The 18,881-nt window shown below is 38.4% G+C and overlaps 1 protein-coding gene across 13 annotated transcripts in view; it reads left to right on the top strand.

The window, feature by feature from the left end:
- Window positions 1-18,881, top strand: part of LOC124155679 (far upstream element-binding protein 2) — a 59,031-nt gene that overhangs the window by 7,401 nt on the left and 32,749 nt on the right. For 8 of the 13 annotated variants that reach the window (XM_046529699.1, XM_046529704.1, XM_046529703.1 and 5 more), the window contains exons 3-13: window positions 6,293-6,519; window positions 6,884-6,968; window positions 8,791-8,920; window positions 11,797-11,880; window positions 12,346-12,487; window positions 14,143-14,313; window positions 14,426-14,473; window positions 14,683-14,799; window positions 15,843-16,049; window positions 16,302-16,331; window positions 16,477-16,723. In XM_046529699.1, coding sequence (XP_046385655.1) covers window positions 6,293-6,519; window positions 6,884-6,968; window positions 8,791-8,920; window positions 11,797-11,880; window positions 12,346-12,487; window positions 14,143-14,313; window positions 14,426-14,473; window positions 14,683-14,799; window positions 15,843-16,049; window positions 16,302-16,331; window positions 16,477-16,723 — 1,488 coding nt within the window. The remainder of the gene's footprint in view (window positions 1-6,292; window positions 6,520-6,883; window positions 6,969-8,790; window positions 8,921-11,796; window positions 11,881-12,345; window positions 12,488-14,142; window positions 14,314-14,425; window positions 14,474-14,682; window positions 14,800-15,842; window positions 16,050-16,301; window positions 16,332-16,476; window positions 16,724-18,881) is intronic. The other 5 variants (XM_046529708.1, XM_046529706.1, XM_046529701.1 and 2 more) reach the window with 4 other exon arrangements.

Below are 18,881 nucleotides of genomic sequence, written 5' to 3'. Positions count from 1 at the left end.
TTACAACCTCCCAGGGCCATTGTAATAACCTACCATTGATAACATTTGGACAGAACTTACTTAATAAAAACTATACATTTCAAAGGTTTGGATAAATAGCAATTTCCAGTACCAATATCTTAAAAAGAAAATATGATCTCAAGGATAATTGAAGTTATTCATTCCAACAACAATCCCCATCACATGCAAACTATATTTTGATGTTATGATAGTTACCTTCGCTTCTGTAGTTGGGGCACTACTACTGCACATTATATAACCACTATAAACAGTTATACAATATTGATTATCTTAATCGAAATCACAACTTTCGCAAATAAAAAAGATTTAATTCAATGACAACAAAATGTGTACCGATTGCTTCCATCCTTGGAACCTGCTGGAATTGAGCATTTAAAGGCTTCACTTGTTTCTACACTTCTTTCATTGGTGGTGACACGTCACATGACTTCTAACTTCGGGCGTATTCGGTTTTTCCCTGTTTGTGAAGGAGGGAGAACTGTACTGACTGGTTGTAAACTCAACGACCATACGGAATCTCTGGAAGTGCCATAGTCGGTCAGGAAACCGTTGTCGGCTCAGAATGATGTTCAGTCGGTGGGGTCACAATGGCAACCGACAGGTGTGGTACTGACAAAATACAGAGTACGGCCCCTGGTCCAACTTATTTCTAGTCTTTTATGACAATAGAAGGCCTTTGTCTAAACCAAGCTGACAAGTAAAAATTGCTTTACTGAGAACTACCTAGACCTGTCATATTGCATGCTAACAATTTGGAATGGAGAGGATTAGAGTTGGACACATCAAGAAATCTAACCCAGGGCGCACTCTTAAATGAGTACGTACCAAAATGCCGATTACTCAATGATCTTCCCCCTCTGAAGTAAAAAATAACTATGCCCTTACTCGCCTCTTTCTCTGTACTACTGCTTTATCTCCCCTCCCCTTCCCACATTTTTTCAGGGAGACTAACCTCAAACATTTCACTCGATGCTTTTGCCTCGAACTTAAAAAGCTTGCATCTTTACATTCGAATACGGCCCAATGGTCTGCCGCTCTTAAGCACTCAACTGCCTATACACATTGACAGAAGTAGTACAAAAATTCTGCCAGTAACTCATCTGGTTTCTGATTTATCTCACCTTCACTTATCTCCTCACTAGTAAAGTCCTGGACCATCTACCATTTATTCTGAACATACAGTCAGCTTTCTTGTGATTTGCTGAAGCTGACACTATTAATGTTGTTTGTAAATGAATATATATCAAGAAGTCACTACATCTCCTTTCTTTGCCTATGTTTGTGTAATCATGGGTAAGAGACAATTCATTAATAAACTATATATATGACCTGTGAAGTACAGCTCGTCAGTATACCCACACTCCACTTTGATGAGCTAAGGCATTTTATGGTGGATTCTTCTTTCTTTCTAACTGTTTGGCGAGACTCCGGTCGACCTCCTACAGGTAAAATGAGGCAGTCACCACATTAGCACCTATTGGGCAGACTAGTGAAAGGATATGCCCATTCTTAGCGATATCATTGTTGCAGTTAAAATTTTAATAAGGCCTACCATACTCGTTCAGTTTGGCCTCAAGATCTGGACTGTTCAGTCCTGGATTGATTGCAGAACTGACAATGTGTGGTGATTCATTGAGGCGGATCTTCAGCCAGATGGGAATCCAATAAGGTCCGGCCTCAAGGCTAAGCCTTAAGGAATCGCAACACACTCTTAGTTCTGCCTTCAGTCCAGGACTGAACAGTCCAGACCTTGAGGCCAAACTGCGCAGTTCTGGCCTCTAGATTAAGCCTTGAGGCCAGGACAGAATGTGTATGGTAGGCCTAACTTAGCATCAGATCGCCATGACTACAACTGTGTGAGAGTTATGCCTTCCGCTATCTCACCAGTTAACCTTAAATCCAATGAAGGTTCATCATGTGAGCTGATATCAATAGAGACAGTGTTTGTCCCTCCCTTGTTTTGTCATGCTGTTATGTTCATGAAGCAAGTAATCCTCCCTGGCCACCAATGGAAGTAGTCTTAAATGTTGGAATTACATTCTGATGGAAAGAGTTAATTAAATTATATTAGTCTAATGGCTCTCGTCTTAGTGAACTTAGCATTGGAATGATTTCATTCACCTCGAATACGTGTGATAATGACCCATTTGCAGTGAGATTACGGACCTATCTTGGGCCATGAATTTATACGTAGGCCGGTACAACTTGACTGGAGTTAGAATTGACATTGGAGTGAAAGTGGCTCAATTTCTTTCGTGATTATTGCAAATGATAGTGTATCATCTCTTAACAAGCTGTTTGAGCTTCCTGAAGTATTTAGTAATTTAGTATTCCACTAACATGTAATAATATACCCATTAGCATTCTTTCAAAATATGCAGGTTGATGTTATTTGTTATTCTTGTCCTTTTTTGTCATTAGGACTGGGGATGAAGTGAAAATTTTTCTCTGTGTTTCTTTATTAGGGCAAGTTGTACTCGCATATGGATTTGGTATGTCATTCTTTGGTTCCCCTTGCATGTGCCGAGTACCCTGAGAAGGGATAAATATAATAATAAATAAGTGTCATTGAAGAAGTTGTTTAAGCTTACTTCAAGAATTGCCATTGTCTATTCCAATTTAGATGTTAGTTCAAAATATGCAGGTTGACTTTTATGTAGTCTCTTGGCTTCTTTCGTGTCATTAGATTTTTTTTATCTAACTCCACGTTGTAGTATTAGAGCCAGTTGATATGATTCAAATGATGTTAATTTTCTCCTAAGCTGGATTTACACTCTCAATTCTTAGTAATAGTTAGCAAAAGTTGCTGTAATTTTTCTATGTATACATATGCAGAGGCACATTGTTGTTAGTGAACAGCATCTGATTACCACTAATTTGTGAGACATTTTCCGGAAGGCCTGGTTACACTGTACATTAGCACGTGAGTTAATGTGTGAATGCATGAACAACTTTGGTGGAATGGAACATGAGTGAATGTATGAACCAAATTAGGACAGGTTCCATTTTCTCTTCATGTGTTCGTGTAAATTTAGACATTAACCTGTACATTAGGGCGGATCGCAAAAATCGATTTTTTTCAAATCCATCTGGCCCAATGAAAAAAAGTTGTGGGACCGATCAAAAATAAGGCCTGAAAATTTTCAGACCTGTACGTGAACCCCTGACCCTCGCTCAAATGCAATTTAGGGGGGGAAGGTCAAAATTCGAAAAATATAATATTTTATGGTCATTTCCTTTAGATTTTGCCGAGTTACTGCCCTTTAGGGCAAAAATTTCGTGCATTTTGACGTATCTGCCACCGTTTAGCCACAAAATGCCTAATTTGAGTCCGCGTCCGCGAAGAAAATATTCCAACGCCCACGCAGCGTCGCGGATACAAGAGCCGCAGGCCGATCACCTCCCCTCCCCGCTCGCTTCTACCCCTCCCACGCCTCCAATACAGCAAAATTCATTCCGCGCATGCTGCTAGGAGGTCGTTTATCTTTGATAATATAAATCAGAAGATGGTAGAAGGTAAAAAACGATGCGTAGTGAGACGACTTGTCCCTTATTTGGCGCCTCGTCGGCGTTAAACAAATCGATGTTACCAACTTTTAGAGAAGTGATGAAATATTTTCAGATCTACGCACGCAGGAAAGGAGACTACGATCTATGAAGACACCTCTCGAGTGGCTATGAAGGTGTGCTAACTATGGTGACGCGCTTCTCTTCCATTATGAATGTGACTAAATGGATTTAGCGGTACCACAGGAAGTACTAAAACTTACGAAAATCGTCATTTGCCAAAAGTAGGGTTTTATTGAAGTAAAGACTCAAACAATTTTAAAGGAACATTTTAAATTATGCGATATTTTTGCGTGTAAGTGCATTGAGGAGCGTAAGGTTCCCCCAATGAAGAAGTATTTTGAGAGACAATCTGACGAAAAGATAGATGATGGCTGCTGGATTGAACCCTAAAGAAACTCGACAACTGAGGAAAAAAGGGAATCGTAGGAAAGCGTTGAGTCATCATCGTCAATTCTTGTACGGTAAAATAGTATCAAAAATTTTCTTCATCTATTCATCCGAAGAAAATTAAACTGGCGAGAAATTAGCCGATTTGTATCTCTACTTTCCTCATGAAATAAACATTAAGGACTATAACCTCAAATTGGAACTTCTTCGCGGAAAATGCGTCTACCAACTGTGATAGAGGTATATGCAAGAACCAAGCAACAGCAATTATCGTTCCCGCAATTTTAGCGGACGCAAAAGTCATAACTTCGTAAGATACATCAAAGCTAGTTTACCAGAATTACTTACGTAGACCGGAAAAGATGCTAATTACTGTGAATAAGAAAAGAGAGGTGTCATCAAAGGGCCTTATTTTATTGGAATGAAAGACTATACTTTTGTCTGATGAAAAAAGGGAAGAGGACTTATCAATACAAGTTTAGAGGGGAATGTGTGGTGTTAGCTGAAGAAACAGGGTTCCTCTTTTGGAGGTTTGCCTCCCCCGTCGGAGGATTAGCAAAAGTTATAAAATCTGCGATTATCGATTCCTTTCCGAGTGAAAATTAGATACACAGAATTAAAAAGGATTTGATTATGATGGTACTAAGCGAATAGCGCCCAAAAAGGAGGCATCATCCCTTTGCTATAAGCATAATTACAACATCCCTTGCAGTGTGGGTAGACTCTTCTCGGGATTCCCACCGGGTTAATTTTTCCATAATGGCCAACATTTCAAGCTCCGACTGGGGGCTCATCCTAAGGGATAAATTTTGTTGAACCCCGAAAAGAGTTTACACACATCATTCGCCGGGAAAGCATCAAATTGTATTTCATCCCTTACAGTGGTCTATTTACTAATTGCACTAAGTTGACTTGGATTTGCTACATAAACGTTGGGAGGGTAATCTAGGGACCCAATTTGCGTTTCTGCAAGGATGCGTTTGGCGACCAATCCGAGATTTTTTAATTGCTGGATTTTAATATCGACGTAAAGGACTACCCGCTGATGATATATTGGAGAGAAACTCCGGTTCCTTCGGATATATCTGAGCTTAGAGCTGTGGAATTTAAAAATCTATTGATGAAAGTTCAAATTTGAATTTCAACATTCCTTTTATTATACATACGGACGAGAGATTCGCGAAAGAATTTGCCAAAACTTTGTTGAAGGCAGCAAAAGACGAGGAATGACACCAACAAGAGAAAAACAGACTGGAAAGCAGGCAATTGAGTAATTCCTTCATGATTGTTCCTCACTGGACGATGCTGATACATCAAATATTAGTAAGACTAACGAAGAAAGACGCACTTGGTGTGAATTTTGGTGCATCTGGGGCGTTCGAGAGGGGAGCGGGGAGGTTACGCCGGCGGCCTTCACCCTTATTCATCCGTTTAGTCATAGCTGTCGGACAATACCGGAATAGAAGTGCATAACCTAAGTTCCCAAACTTTCATAGCCACTCGAGAGGCGTCTTCATAGATCGTAGTCTCCTTTCCTGCGTGCGCAGATCTGAAAATATTTCATCACTTCTCTAAAAGTTGGTAACATCGATTTGTTTAACGCCGACGAGGCGCCAAATAAGGGACAAGTCGTCTCACTACGCATCGTTTTTTACCTTCTACCATCTTCTGATTTATATTATCAAAGATAAACGACCTCCTAGCAGCATGCGCGGAATGAATTTTGCTGTATTAGAGGCGTGGGAGGGGGAGAAGCGAGCGTGGAGGGGAAGGGATCGGCCTGCGGCTCTGGTATCCGCGACGCTGCGTGGGCGTTGGAATATTTTCTTCGCGGACTCAAATTAGGCATTTTGTGGCTAAACGGTGGCAGATACGTCAAAATGCACGAAATTTTTGCCCTAAAGGGCAGTAACTCGGCAAAATCTATAGGAAATGACCATAAAATATTATATTTTTCGAATTTTGACCTTCCCCCCCTAAGTTGCATTTGAGCGAGGGTCAGGGGTTCACGTACAGGTCTGAAAATTTTCAGGCCTTATTTTTGATCGGTCCCACAACTTTTTTTCATTGGGCCAGATGGATTTGAAAAAAATCGATTTTTGCGATCCGCCCTACTGTACATGTTAATGTATCATGTAAACAAACCTTAAGACTTCATTTTCGTGTTCCTGAAAAAGTAGAACAAAATGTTGTCAGTGGAATTCCAGCTTTATACATAATGCATGCTTATCTTGGAATGTTGTTTGTTATTCCCCAGCATGCTTATTTTTCTTTTACAATGTCTAACGTGTGGTTTCTTGTTCTACTAATGAAGAACCGGAAGCGAAGAAGGTGGCGGCGGTGGGGGACGTAGGTGGGAGCCCGCTGGCGGTCGCCCTGCGTCAGCAGCAGGCGGCGGCAGCAGCGGCCGCCGCCGTGGTAGCTGCTGCAGGGGCGGGGTCTTCCTCGTCGTCCTCGTCATCTACAGCAGGTTCATCATCGCAGCAACAGCAGCAACAACCTCAGACTCCTCCGGGTGGGGGTGGTAGTGGGGGACCCTCAGTGAGTTATGCGTTTGTTTGTTATTGTGACTTATCCTGCTGTTTTCTCAAGTTAGCCTTATGCCTGATATAAATTATTCATTCTCATCTGCAAATGAGGTGTCTGATTCCAAATTGACTCTATTGATATAGCATCCGAAATTTTTAAGAAAAATTGTTATAGCCATAGGTCAAGTATTTCAAGGGGGCAAGAATGGCTCTTCCCCAGAAAAATTTGACTACGGTTACTATTTCATACTTTATTCATTAACTCCCTTAACTTAAAAATTCTGGGGTTTTCAATTGAAATTTTTATTTTTTTTGCAAAAAAATGTCAATTGGCAGAACAAATATGACTTTTAATTACATACTAACTCATTTTACAGGGTCGATTATCTTTAGGTGGAGGAGGTAGCATAGGTGGGACACAATCTGAAGACATCAGGGTTCCCGATAAAATGGTTGGCCTCAGTGAGTATTTCCAAAATGGTTATTTAACCATTTTTCTTTTTCTTTGAAGGTAGAACATCTTATAAAGAGTACCGTATAAGCGCGTGTAAGAGGCGCACCTTTTTTCCCAGAAATTGCAGCCGAAAATGATGGTTCCCTCTTACACAAACTTCTTATCTTCCCCCCTCCCCTTCACCGGTCGCAAGTCTAAGGAGAACTGAGTGGCCTTGGTTTTCAGTGTGTCAGTCATCTGTAATCCTAGGTCAAAAACAAGCGGCAGGCAGGGGAGTTTCTCCCTTAGTGACGTATTTTTAAAATGCTCCTGTTTGCTTTACTTGTACGCATCGCACCGTCACGTCGGTACCCCTGAGGTGAACATGGAAGATCGTGCAGGGTTTTTCGCTCCAGAGGGCGCGCTAAATTTACTGCCGCGAGTGGGCATCCCGCGACATTTATACTGCATATAGTAATCGGTTATCAAACGTAGATAAACGTGTATTTTTGAAGGACATACCTGGTTAACAGTCAATATCTGTCTTGCCGAGTAATTTCCATTACGCTGAGGACCTGTTTTTCCAAAAATCATCTTCAGACGCTAATATGAGGATTATTGCAACTGAAAATTATATTGGTGTCAAAACCTGCGCTTAAAAAAATTCGAACGAGTGTGTTCATTGTTGGACTAAATTGTAGATGGAATAAATCAGAAATGCTTATAAGTGAAGAGCACGGAAAGAGATGTCCAGGGGAAGGAGCGCGATCCCTCCGTCTTCGAAGCAAGCAACGAAATACGGAGGGGAAGGAGTGCGCTCCTCCTCTCCGTATTTCAAGCTACGAGGCTATGAGCGAAGGAGCATGGGAAGAACATGTCCGATATTGCATGTGACATCGTTGCCTTCAAAGCGAAGGGGCGAAGGTGCAACATTGTGATATTCGTAGTTTGTGTTGCCTAAAGTTTCCAGTCCGTGTCGTCTTGTTTGAATGCGCTTATGCTACGCTTGTTTCTTCCGAAATTGTCCTGTTTGGACTATTTTGAATATTAGTAGCCCTGTTGTAACTATAAATCTTTGTGTCAAACAATTAGAGCTTAAAAAACTTAAATTCTGTCAGATATGTAATGCGTTAGATCTCTTTATTTTTTTGAACCTTGTGCGTGTCATACAATTATTGAAAGCTATCGAGATATCTTCAGGCTCAGTAGATGACTCACCTTGCATTTGGCCTCCATAAACTGGGAGATCGATCAAGGTCAGTTGGTGAGACGGGGTAGGGATGAAACACGTTTCCATTGTTCCCCTGTAACTTGATGTTTTCCTATTTTCCTGTGGGGTCTCGGATAGGAAAAAAAATTCTATTGCAATACTCCTGCGAGAACATTTAAACAAAATTGTTCGTGAGTAGGACAAGCATCGTAGAGCAACGGCGTATGCGAAGAGAGGATCGGAACTCTTTCTACTCCCTCTTATGCTGCTATTACCGCCGCAGTTATCATAATTTCCTCCTTCAATTAATATTGAAAGAGGAAAGTGCGATAACTGTCGTAATTCCAGGCGTACGTCTGCAACACCTCGCGATAGTATTAAAAAAATGCCGCAAAATTTTTTTCTTCATAGCTCCGATGCTCAAAATAGGGGTGCGCCTTTTACACACGCTTATACGGTAATACAGTTGAAATCCCAATTTACCAACAGCTCATTGGCAAAGTGTCACAATGCTCCTAATCTTATGTAAAGGGAAAGCTTTGTAAAAGAATATCTGATTTGCAAAATTGTCATTTTATTGTTTTACGAAGAATGTATTTTGATGTAAATATTGATGTAATCATTTTTTGTGTATGTTTCAGTCATCGGACGTGGTGGTGAACAAATAAGCAGATTGCAGAATGAATCCGGTTGCAAAATTCAAATGGCCCCAGACAGTGGTGGCATGCCAGATCGTAATTGCACACTCACTGGTTCAAGGGATGCAATCAAGTAAGAAATTATGGCCAGGTTCCTTTGTCCCTTTTAATTATTTTTTCTATTAACTATTCAGAGCATGTGCATGTCAAGCATGGAGATAATATGGAATTTATTAAATTTTCATGTTAATTATTTCCATGAAATATGGGGCAGGAATTGAAAAAGAATTAGTAGATGTATGTGAAAAAAGGTTGCAAGGAGTTTCTCTGTAGTGTCTAGTCAGTTTAAAGTTAAATTCTTGCAATCTGGCAAACACTTTCAGTTAAATCTACACTATATATGTTTTTTTTTCTTACCTGAAGAAAGGGTTAATGATAGCCCTTGTAGAATATTAATGCCATAGTTTGCCTTTCTACCAGCTTCAAGATTCTTTTTGTAGTATTCTGACCATTTTGTAATTTTTTTATTTAAATTGGTCATTCCCAATGGTTTTATGGTCATTTAGTCTCATAAAAATATAACAGCACTTCTACATTGACCATGGCAAATGGCTCATGTATGCTAATTCTGTTAGTTTTTACCACAGTGTTGAAGAAGAGAATCTCTGAGAACGGAACAAATTAAATTGTTTTTTTAGTCCAACATCAGTGGGCATTTCCAATACTGTGGTGATAATTAGCTTTTCATGGAAACAATTAAACATGGTATTATAGGATGAGGTGTATGACTATTTGAATTAAGATACATAAAATATTAATAATTGGACTGACTGGATGTGAAGTTCATAATGGTGAAAGTTGCTTGCAGAAGACTTCTTTTAACTTATTTGAAGAACTTAGATCAAGGACCATTAGGGCACTTCTAACGTTTTAGCTTTGTTATCTTATTTTCTTTTCCCTTGCTTAATCAATGCTCAGTATGTGCTAACAGCCCTAAGCATTTAAAATTGATACTTATGCTAGTTAGGTGTTTTTCCATACATATTATAGTAAACTCTTGATTATATGAAAAGAAGCTATTGGACCATTATAAAAGCCTTAGATAAATGTACGGTACCTTTGAAAATGAAAAGGTTTGAAAAAAAAATTTATTGCAAACCTTGACCTCTTGGAAGAATTATATTCATTATTATGAACAAGGGCATTAAAATGTTATCAGGTATATTTTTTAACAAAAGTTATTAAAGGAGGTGATGTGTTTACTTTATTTTTTAAATGGTATCTTGCTTTGAATGGAAAGACTGAAAGATGGGAATTACACAGAATGACTTGCCGTGGACTGATGACAACTGTGATGGAATGGAATCAAGCTCATAAATTTCTCATTGCGTTGTAGTGCCTGACTACGTTGACTTGGTTTGTTACATGGTCACTTGAGGTTCAATTCTCAGCAATTCCAGAATGTAACTTATAAGGTACAGGTCGTTGATTGTTCTAGTGGGGAAAGGGTTATCTACTGAATCTACTATCTACTCACTGTGGTCAGTGAGTGTGTGAGCAAAATGAATAAGCATAATAAAACAATGTAATAGATTTCCCCGATGTACTTAGCGAAATATGTTCCAGTGATTCATGGCCAGATGGTAATATCCTTGTAATTTTTGCTTGCGAACTCGAAAAATGCTGTCCTCATAAAAAAAATGTTTGGGGCAAGATACTCCATGCCCTTCCTGGGTCCATCCTTACCTGTTAAGGCAGCAGATGTGTTAGCATTTATCTCGCCGTAGTGGGAGCAGAGCTCGACTGCGTTGTAATCTTGTTATCAACTCCGGATTTAAGATGCATTCATATCCTGAATGTTATCTTATTTATTGAATAGGAGTCAACTTTTTTTGTGTTAATATATTTTTCAATCTTGACAAAGGGTTCTGAAATATCATCTATAATATGAAAGAGGGTAAGGTATTGTGTTTACTTAAGAATTAGATAAGAAATTACACAGGAATTCTTCGTGGAGATGGGATCTTAATAATCAGTGGAATAATATTTTCTCAGTTATCTTTTTATTTTTCTCAATTACATACATTTTTCTTAAGTTATTTCAAGGTTTTTGAAATTTTATGGCTTAAAAGCTTTTATTTAGGAATATTCTGATGGATGAAATTCAGTAACATTCAATACAATTGCTTCAAGGTTGGTGGAAAATCCAGAGGATACGTTATGTGACATTAATTAAAGGTCTTGAAATTACTTAATTTGATGTCATGAGGTGCACATTTTTCAATCCTAACGATTTCATATTATCAAGGGTTTACACTAAGTTATATAAGCATCTTGTTTAAATAATTTCACTAGTGGGCTCTGATAGTGGTTTTAATGAATACCCTTAATGAAATTCCCATATTGCATGCTCTTTATTACTTGGGTCAGTAAGAAACGGGTTTATAATTATTTTTTGTTCTTTGCCTTGTAGTAAATTGCATGGGGCATATTGATGCTGGTGGTATTTGTATTTTGTAAGTGAGTTACAGTGAAATAAATCTATAATTTCCCGCTCTTTGGCTGCTGCAATTTATTTTGCCTTTTATTATGGTGCAATGAGTTCATGCTAATTCCTGTCTTTGATGTACATGTGACAAAATAATTCTTTAATGTTACTGAACAGCTTTGAGATCCAATGGTGGAAGTAATGATTAGCTAGGGGTGAAATCGAACTTAGAATATAACTCGAAAAGGTTTGTCAAGTGTCAACATGTTGTTTTCAGTTAGCGTTGCAAGGTTCTTGAAAACCTGTTATCTAATTCTCTGGTTTAATATAATCTAGCAATCAATGTAAGGGCCATTTAAGAAATAACCCTGGTATACTAATGTTTATTTTACCTCAAACTAGTGGTCTGCAGAGTATTTCCGTTTTGATTATGAACAAATTTTAGGATTAATCTTTACCTGTCTCACTGTTGATGAATTTAGATTGGTGCATGAACTTCTAATGAATTTGCTTTATACCAGGGCTACTGAGCCTGTGGGGCAGCACCTTACTAGTGTGAACATGTTTGAACAAAAGTTGGCCCCACCATCAGTTAAAGAATTGAGGTATTTATTTTCTGAGTTCAGTAACTGTTCTCTTTCTATATTATCTAATAATTTGGACTAATATGTCATTTAACTTTCCAAATTTGCCAATCATTCAAATATTGCTTAGAGTCGGGTGTTAGTGTTAGCCTTTCTGTATTATTACTAATCTAAGTAAAGATTATGAAACATAATTCAGTACATTTATTCCTAGATAATATGCTTTTTATGTGTCTAAGACAAGACATTCAAAGCTTTATATCAAGATGAAACATTAAATTTATGTTTGTTTCTTATGTCACATTATGCTTGGTGAATGAGAATCTTTAATTTTTTACTTATGTATAGTGTATTTTAGGCATTCTTATTGTTATTTAAAGAATTTTGTGTGTGTCTGAGAATTGAATTTTCTGAATTTTAAAAGAAAAGATTTTATCTATGCTGTTTAGTAATGGCTCTAAATGTGTGTTCTTAATATTTTTACAGTCGTGCTAGGGAACTTATTCTAAACATTGTTCACCAAAGGAGTCGCAGTGAAGGTGGGGGAGGAGACCGCGTTGGTGGGGGTGGGGGAGGCAGTGGTGGGGGCTTGAGTGACATGAACATGGGTGGTGGTAATCCAGCACATGTAAGTGTTAATCTTTTCAGATTGTGCATTAATTTAGAACTTCCAATTCATGAACCTCTACAATGTGACTCCTCTGTGTACAAACTGCCCTCTCAGTCCCCATTTATAAATGTTTGTATCAAAGAAATTCTGTCGGTTGTTTGATTTGCAGGAAAGTTTTGTCTAGGGTTTACTGAAGGCTGTTAAGTTCAAGGTGGTAAAATTTTAAACAAGTTATGTATTGAATGAAGATGTTAACCCGAAAAAAGTTTGGCTGAATGGGAGTGATATACCGTATTTCTCCGAAAATAGTCCCCCCCTTTACTTTTACCATAGGCATTTTTGGAAAAAAAGGGGGGACTATATTCAGATATATATATGGTATATTCTCTATCTAGAAGCCCATTGTTATGTTTCATTAGGCAATTGGCTCATGAGGGGGCTGAAGCAACTGTGTAGCATCCAGCAGCCATTGCTACGCATGAGCTGGAACGTAGGCATGCTAGTCCAAAGTGCAAGTCCATGAGATGACCCACACTTGATCGGCAGATGTCAGTCCAGAGGTAGATAAGAGGGTTTTTTTGGGCCTTCCCCTGCGCAAGTTTAAAAGGGCATGCCTAGCTTGGCTCGTGGCTGGGGGTTGACAGCCTAGTGTGATCATAGCAAAGGGCCGAGGAATATATCTGAACATTCTCAAAGAGGAATAAATATCAATAATTTGAGGAACAGGCTGGGTTATTGCTTATTGGTTGAGGGGATAATCAGATTGTCTGCTTATTTAATCAGGCTTCATATAGGTCAGAGAAGTTATGTTGAGACTGAATGTCAGGGAAAATAATTTTGGTCAGGGAAGAACTTCATAGAAGCAGCATGATGGCTAAAGTCGTAGTTGAACGTACGGAAAATGGTGAGGCTATTTGTGTGCTGCCTTTTTTGCATGAAAGGGAAAGAGAAAAGGTGAAGACAAGATTATTTATAAAAGTGTGGCTGACCTGAAGACCAAGAGGTCGAAAGTGAGCAAACGAGAAATAAGTTCAAACAATGGCTGTGATGGCAAGCCAATTTTATATTTTGGATATATTGGATGAATTTTGAGATTTATAATAATCTCGGATATTTGGCCTCGACTACTTGGGTATTGTATTTTATGTATTCTGAATGGAATTTGTTACTCTCATGGGGGAAATGAATCTTATTTTAAAATTTTAATTCGGTGTTAGTGCTTTGCTATTAATTTAAAGTTATGGAAATAAAAAGTCTGGGCTTGAAATTAGAGAGATTGAAAAGGGAAGGTTGGTATGAACTCTGTTAATATTAGAAAGCCATCAATGAGCTGCAATTGAATCAGCTTATTTGTTTGTGCCCAGCTTCATCGCTGAATTTAATTTGGAGTATGCACAGTGTCTGCCTTGTATTTCATATATTTATATATTAATGCTTAGTACGTTCAATTTTATCCCATTTTTAGTTAAATTTTGGCCACAAGGATGAGTGCTATTTTTTTGGGTTAGTTACCAATTTGTAGGGTGTCAAATGTATATAACCATGCTGCTCATAGTGGGAACTTAACTAGTATAACTGCTCTAATTTACAAATTCAGGGAATTGTGGCCCCTTTGACTTTTTGAATAGGTAATAGGTTTTACTGTGAGACCACTCATCCCTTTCATATTTTAGGTGGAGATTATGGTCCCTGGGCCCAAAGTTGGTCTCATCATTGGTCGTGGTGGTGAAACAATAAAGCAACTTCAAGAGAAATCTGGTGCAAAAATGGTTGTAATCCAAGATGGACCGCAGCAAGAGCAGGAGAAACCTCTGAGGATCAGTGGTGAACCACTGAAAGTTGAGGTATAATAACCATGCAACATATAGTAAAATATAACTTGTCTTATGCTTTCCTTATAGTGAGTATTTTTCTCCTGTTCCACAGGTCTAGACTAAATCATTCTTTGTTTTACAGTACGCCAAGCAACTAGTGTATGACCTTATTGCAGAGAAAGAAATGCAGGTGAGTAAATGACCATTATTAGATACCAAGTAATGCTCATAGATTTCAACCAACTTGATTGTAAATTGGTGCTGTAGTAGAAGTTCATGGTTAACTGGTTGGAGAGTCTTTTTGGTACCTTACTAGTAATTCAATCTCTTTATGGATATAAATATGTATGATTTGTCAGTTCCTTTATTTGTTTCGATGTGGTAAACATAATGTGATAGCAGGCATATAATCATGACGGACAGAATCGAGGCAGTGGCCAGGGAGGACCTGGAGGATACAACGAGTATGGTGGCGGAGGGGGAGGTGGCGGTGTTGGAGGAGGAGATTCTGTAGAGGTTGGTGAAAACTTTCGTATTTGTATGTATCTTAAGAGTTTCCTTATTCCCCTTTATGTGAACTATCCTGTGACGTTGTACTCCTGCTTTCTGTGAATTCATAACATTCAGATTGCTGAAATGCTTAAACAATGCTACTGTCAATTCAAAATTCACTGTTTTTATAATGTAGGTTTATGACCTTATTTAAATGTTATCATGGTGATGTAATTTGTTCATTGTTTTCAAGCAATTGTAAGATTAAAGTCTTAAGGTATTAACTTAAAGCCAGGAAACTTTCTTATTTTCTGTCACCATGTTATGTAAGCATTTTTCTTTCATGCCGTGCAGGATGATTCTTACTCCTAATGTTATGGGTTAACTTCTTATAATAAGTTTTTTTTATATCTTTTTGCTCTTCTAAATTCTAAGCAAGGATGTTGAACTCATTTCTTAGTTCTAAATAATATATTATATCAGAAATAGACAGAGAGGCTGTGAACCATTTAAACAATGTTAACTAATGTGGCGACTTAATTTTGGCTTGCTATGAGTACGTACTTAATCATTGGTTTGGCCTAAAATTTACAAATATGATAGTGTCTCCTTACATTTATTATAGATTGCCTGTGGCTTATAGTGATGTTATGTTGTTCATTTAGAGGAATAGATGTATTTGGACTTAACTAGTTATAGGAGCATAGTGCGGAGGGTTTTATTGTGGGCATGTAAATCGATCAATTTCTCTTCGATCAAACCTCTTCTAGTTACATGCTTATAACATTCAAATCCCTATAATCCTAGCTTTGCTTGAACTTGTTAGCATTTCAATATGTTATCAAACCATCAGAAAAAATTGTGAACACACTGTAGAAGAATTTAGCTGTAGGCCAGCCTCTGTGATGGAGTTCTACTGTACTATGATATTTTTTCATATCGTAAACATAAAATTTCAATACCTTCCATGCATGCATTCATGATGTAACTTTCAATATGGTGTCAATCAATTCATCCTGTTGATATGTTAGTTTAACTGAACATTTCATCCCTGCTCATCTCACCAGGTTGCTGTGCCACGAGCAGCTGTTGGTGTAGTTATTGGCAAGGGTGGTGACATGATCAAAAAAATCCAGAATGAGACAGGAGCTCGTGTGCAATTCCAACAGGGAAGAGATGATGGGCCAGGAGAAAGGCGGTGTCTCCTAACAGGCAAGCCTAATCAGGTGGAACAGGCTAGACAGCGGATAGAGGATCTAATAGACAGTGTTTTGGTGAGTATCTAGGTTTAACCCCTCCAGAAACATTAGGAAAACTTCTCTGCATTGAATTTTTTGTTACTGAATTGTTTATTTATTATTGAGGCCTGTGGTGCGTTTGTGTTCTTATTAAGTCTGAAAAAAGTTTTATTTTTGAGTGCATTTATAATTTTTGATGTGAGAAAACTTTCGTTTAATTATTTCATGGGATTTGGTCTACCTTCTGGAAATAATTTGCTGATGGGCATTGCTGTATGCCATTTGTAGCAAGGAGATCAATTTCCCCGACCATTCATGGTAATGTTGTCTTTTTTATCGGCCTTGTCATTGACATTTACGTGTGAACTTGTTACTGCTTTTTGGCTTACATTTGGTTTTGAATGTAATGGCTCATAAGCCTAGTGTATATGGCGTTGTTGATGATTTTTTGTTGCATTTTCAGCGCCGTGATAGTGAGATGGGGAGAGGGCGGGGGAGGGGAGGAGGTGGTGGAGGTCCCCCACCGCCCCCCTTTGATAGAATGGGTGGAGGAAGGGGAGGAGCTGGGGGTGGTGGTCAATATGGTGGAGGTGGCTGGGGGGAGAGGAGACCAGGAGGAATGCAGGGTGGACCCGGGGGCCCAATGGGCGATAAGCAAGAAGCCACATTCTCAGTCCCTGCAGGGAAGTGTGGAATTATCATTGGACGAGGTATGTGGTATATATTTACTACTGTCATATCTTTAACAAGCAATCTCAATCGCTGGAATAGACTCCAGAAGGAACATGAAACTTTTGTCTCTTATGTAAGGATCTAGGTAGTCTGTCCACTAGAATGTTGAAATTTCTTAGTCTAGCAAATCATAGAAAGTCAGGCATTAAAAAATAATTAATATTCAGATGGTGCTAATTTACTGTTGATGTGAATTTTAAATAGTGTTGAAGATTGTGTAATTGGTATGCTCCTATCCGTACCCTATTAATCATACCCCAGTACGTACCTAATTGTGCTTATTTCACTTTTACACATACTGAGACTTATCTAAATCTAGGTTGTAATATTTTCCCTCTCTAGATTAAATCATTTTTCAGGACAGTTCCTGCCAATGATTATCTAATACCTCGAATTTCTACTCATTTACATGAGTGTCCAAATAAATTTTTGAGTTGAGTGAATCTATAGTTTAACTAGAGATGGGTCGATTCTGGGTACTGCTGCCAAAAAGTGGGGAAATAATTAAATGCTTATATTAATGCTTGATTGCATGGTGTCCAGTTTTTTTTTTCCCTTTTGAGAGTTGCGTGCTAGCACGCACATTTAAGGGTTCGTTAGTTCGTTGCTCCCGCCAGCATTGTAACATTTCTGTAGCAACACACACTTAGGCCGCTTTCAAACGAGCTGACTTTTTGTCTGCCACCGCACATGGTACGGTGTCGTTCTTTCAACTTACCATAGGCACAGTCTAAACATAACATAAACATGTTCAGACTGTGCCATGGGTCTCTATGGATGTCTTCAAACGAGTTGAAAAGCATTGTTGATGGCACAGGGCCCATTTCAATCCGGCCTAACAATGAAACTGAAATATAGACAATGCTACATTGAGCCTGTATTCAGAAGAAACGCCTTTTTTTGCAGGCTGCTTGAAACGTGAAATTCAGGCAGCTTTCAGACCACAGTGTGACAGAAAATATCAAGTTGGCAAAATTCTGGAAAACTTGCTGTTGGACTCCAGTTCATAATTCCTGATTCTTGATCGTCTACTGTTTCTTTATATTGTTCAGCTAAAGTGAAGCCTTGATAATTTTTTTAGTACATAACCACCCACACCTCACGTTTAGTTATTAAAACCGGTGGAACTGCATGGAGACCTCTGGGAAATGGTGAAAAATTAAATTAACAAATCAATTATTCACAATCTCGTTCTGAATCCACAATGTGATTGTGTAGGTAAAAATATTTCCTGCAGTACTGAACAGGCGTTCACTGAAAACAGTAGTGGCAATCATTCACAAAAATATTGATTGAGACTGTTTGCGAGGTAATTGATATTATAATTCTTGAAATATCAACAGCAAATTGCTTATAATATTTAATTTTGCTTCCCGGTTTTTAAAAGTTTTCTGAAAAGTGTCTTGTACTTTTTTGGGAAGACTACATTTCATTTAAAAAATTTTGTTACGTGCGGTTCCTTTGTATGACTTAAAATTTCACTTTTATTCATGGTAGGATATTCCGATCATTACTTACACAAAGATCAAAAAAATGGCAGGTTTTCATTTAGTGCTAAAAATGTTATTCCCCCAAGATTTCAAAATGATACTGCTAGTGTTTTTTACTTTGGTTAAAGCTGAATCGCTCCACTATTCTACCCATCCCTTCTGAAGGACATCTCCAGTAATGGCTTCAATGATGGCAGAAAGAAAGGACTAGTTCACGCGATCATTTTCTGCATAGGCTCAAGGAATGGAAATCCTATTTCGTTTTACCTCACTTGGCACTTCCCTTAACTGCTGCTGAAACCATCGTCGGCAATGTCCTTTAGCCAATCAGAATGCATGCTCACTAACGGCGATTGTGACACTATGCTTGGCTTTAATTGAATAACAGTTATATGAGAAGTGATGGGAAAAGGGATGATGGAAATTAGTGTGATTCCGAAAATGATAGTTTGAAATCTTTTGGTCATAGAGAACCTATCCTTGTAGCTATCACTCCTGAGGGACAGAAATAATGATAGAGGTGTTAATGCTTAAGGGAGGGCTATTGAAGATTCATTAGAGGTGGTGTAGATAGCTTAAAAGGAGGGATAGCAGGCGACTGGGACTCCATAAAATGCAGTTAGTGGGATCTGATCTATATTTTATT

Source organism: Ischnura elegans, chromosome 3 (assembly GCF_921293095.1).
Source record: "Ischnura elegans chromosome 3, ioIscEleg1.1, whole genome shotgun sequence".
NCBI classification, from domain to species: domain Eukaryota; kingdom Metazoa; phylum Arthropoda; class Insecta; order Odonata; family Coenagrionidae; genus Ischnura; species Ischnura elegans.
Note: the sequence above shows the minus strand (reverse complement) of the source record. Positions and strands in the feature narration are given on the sequence as shown.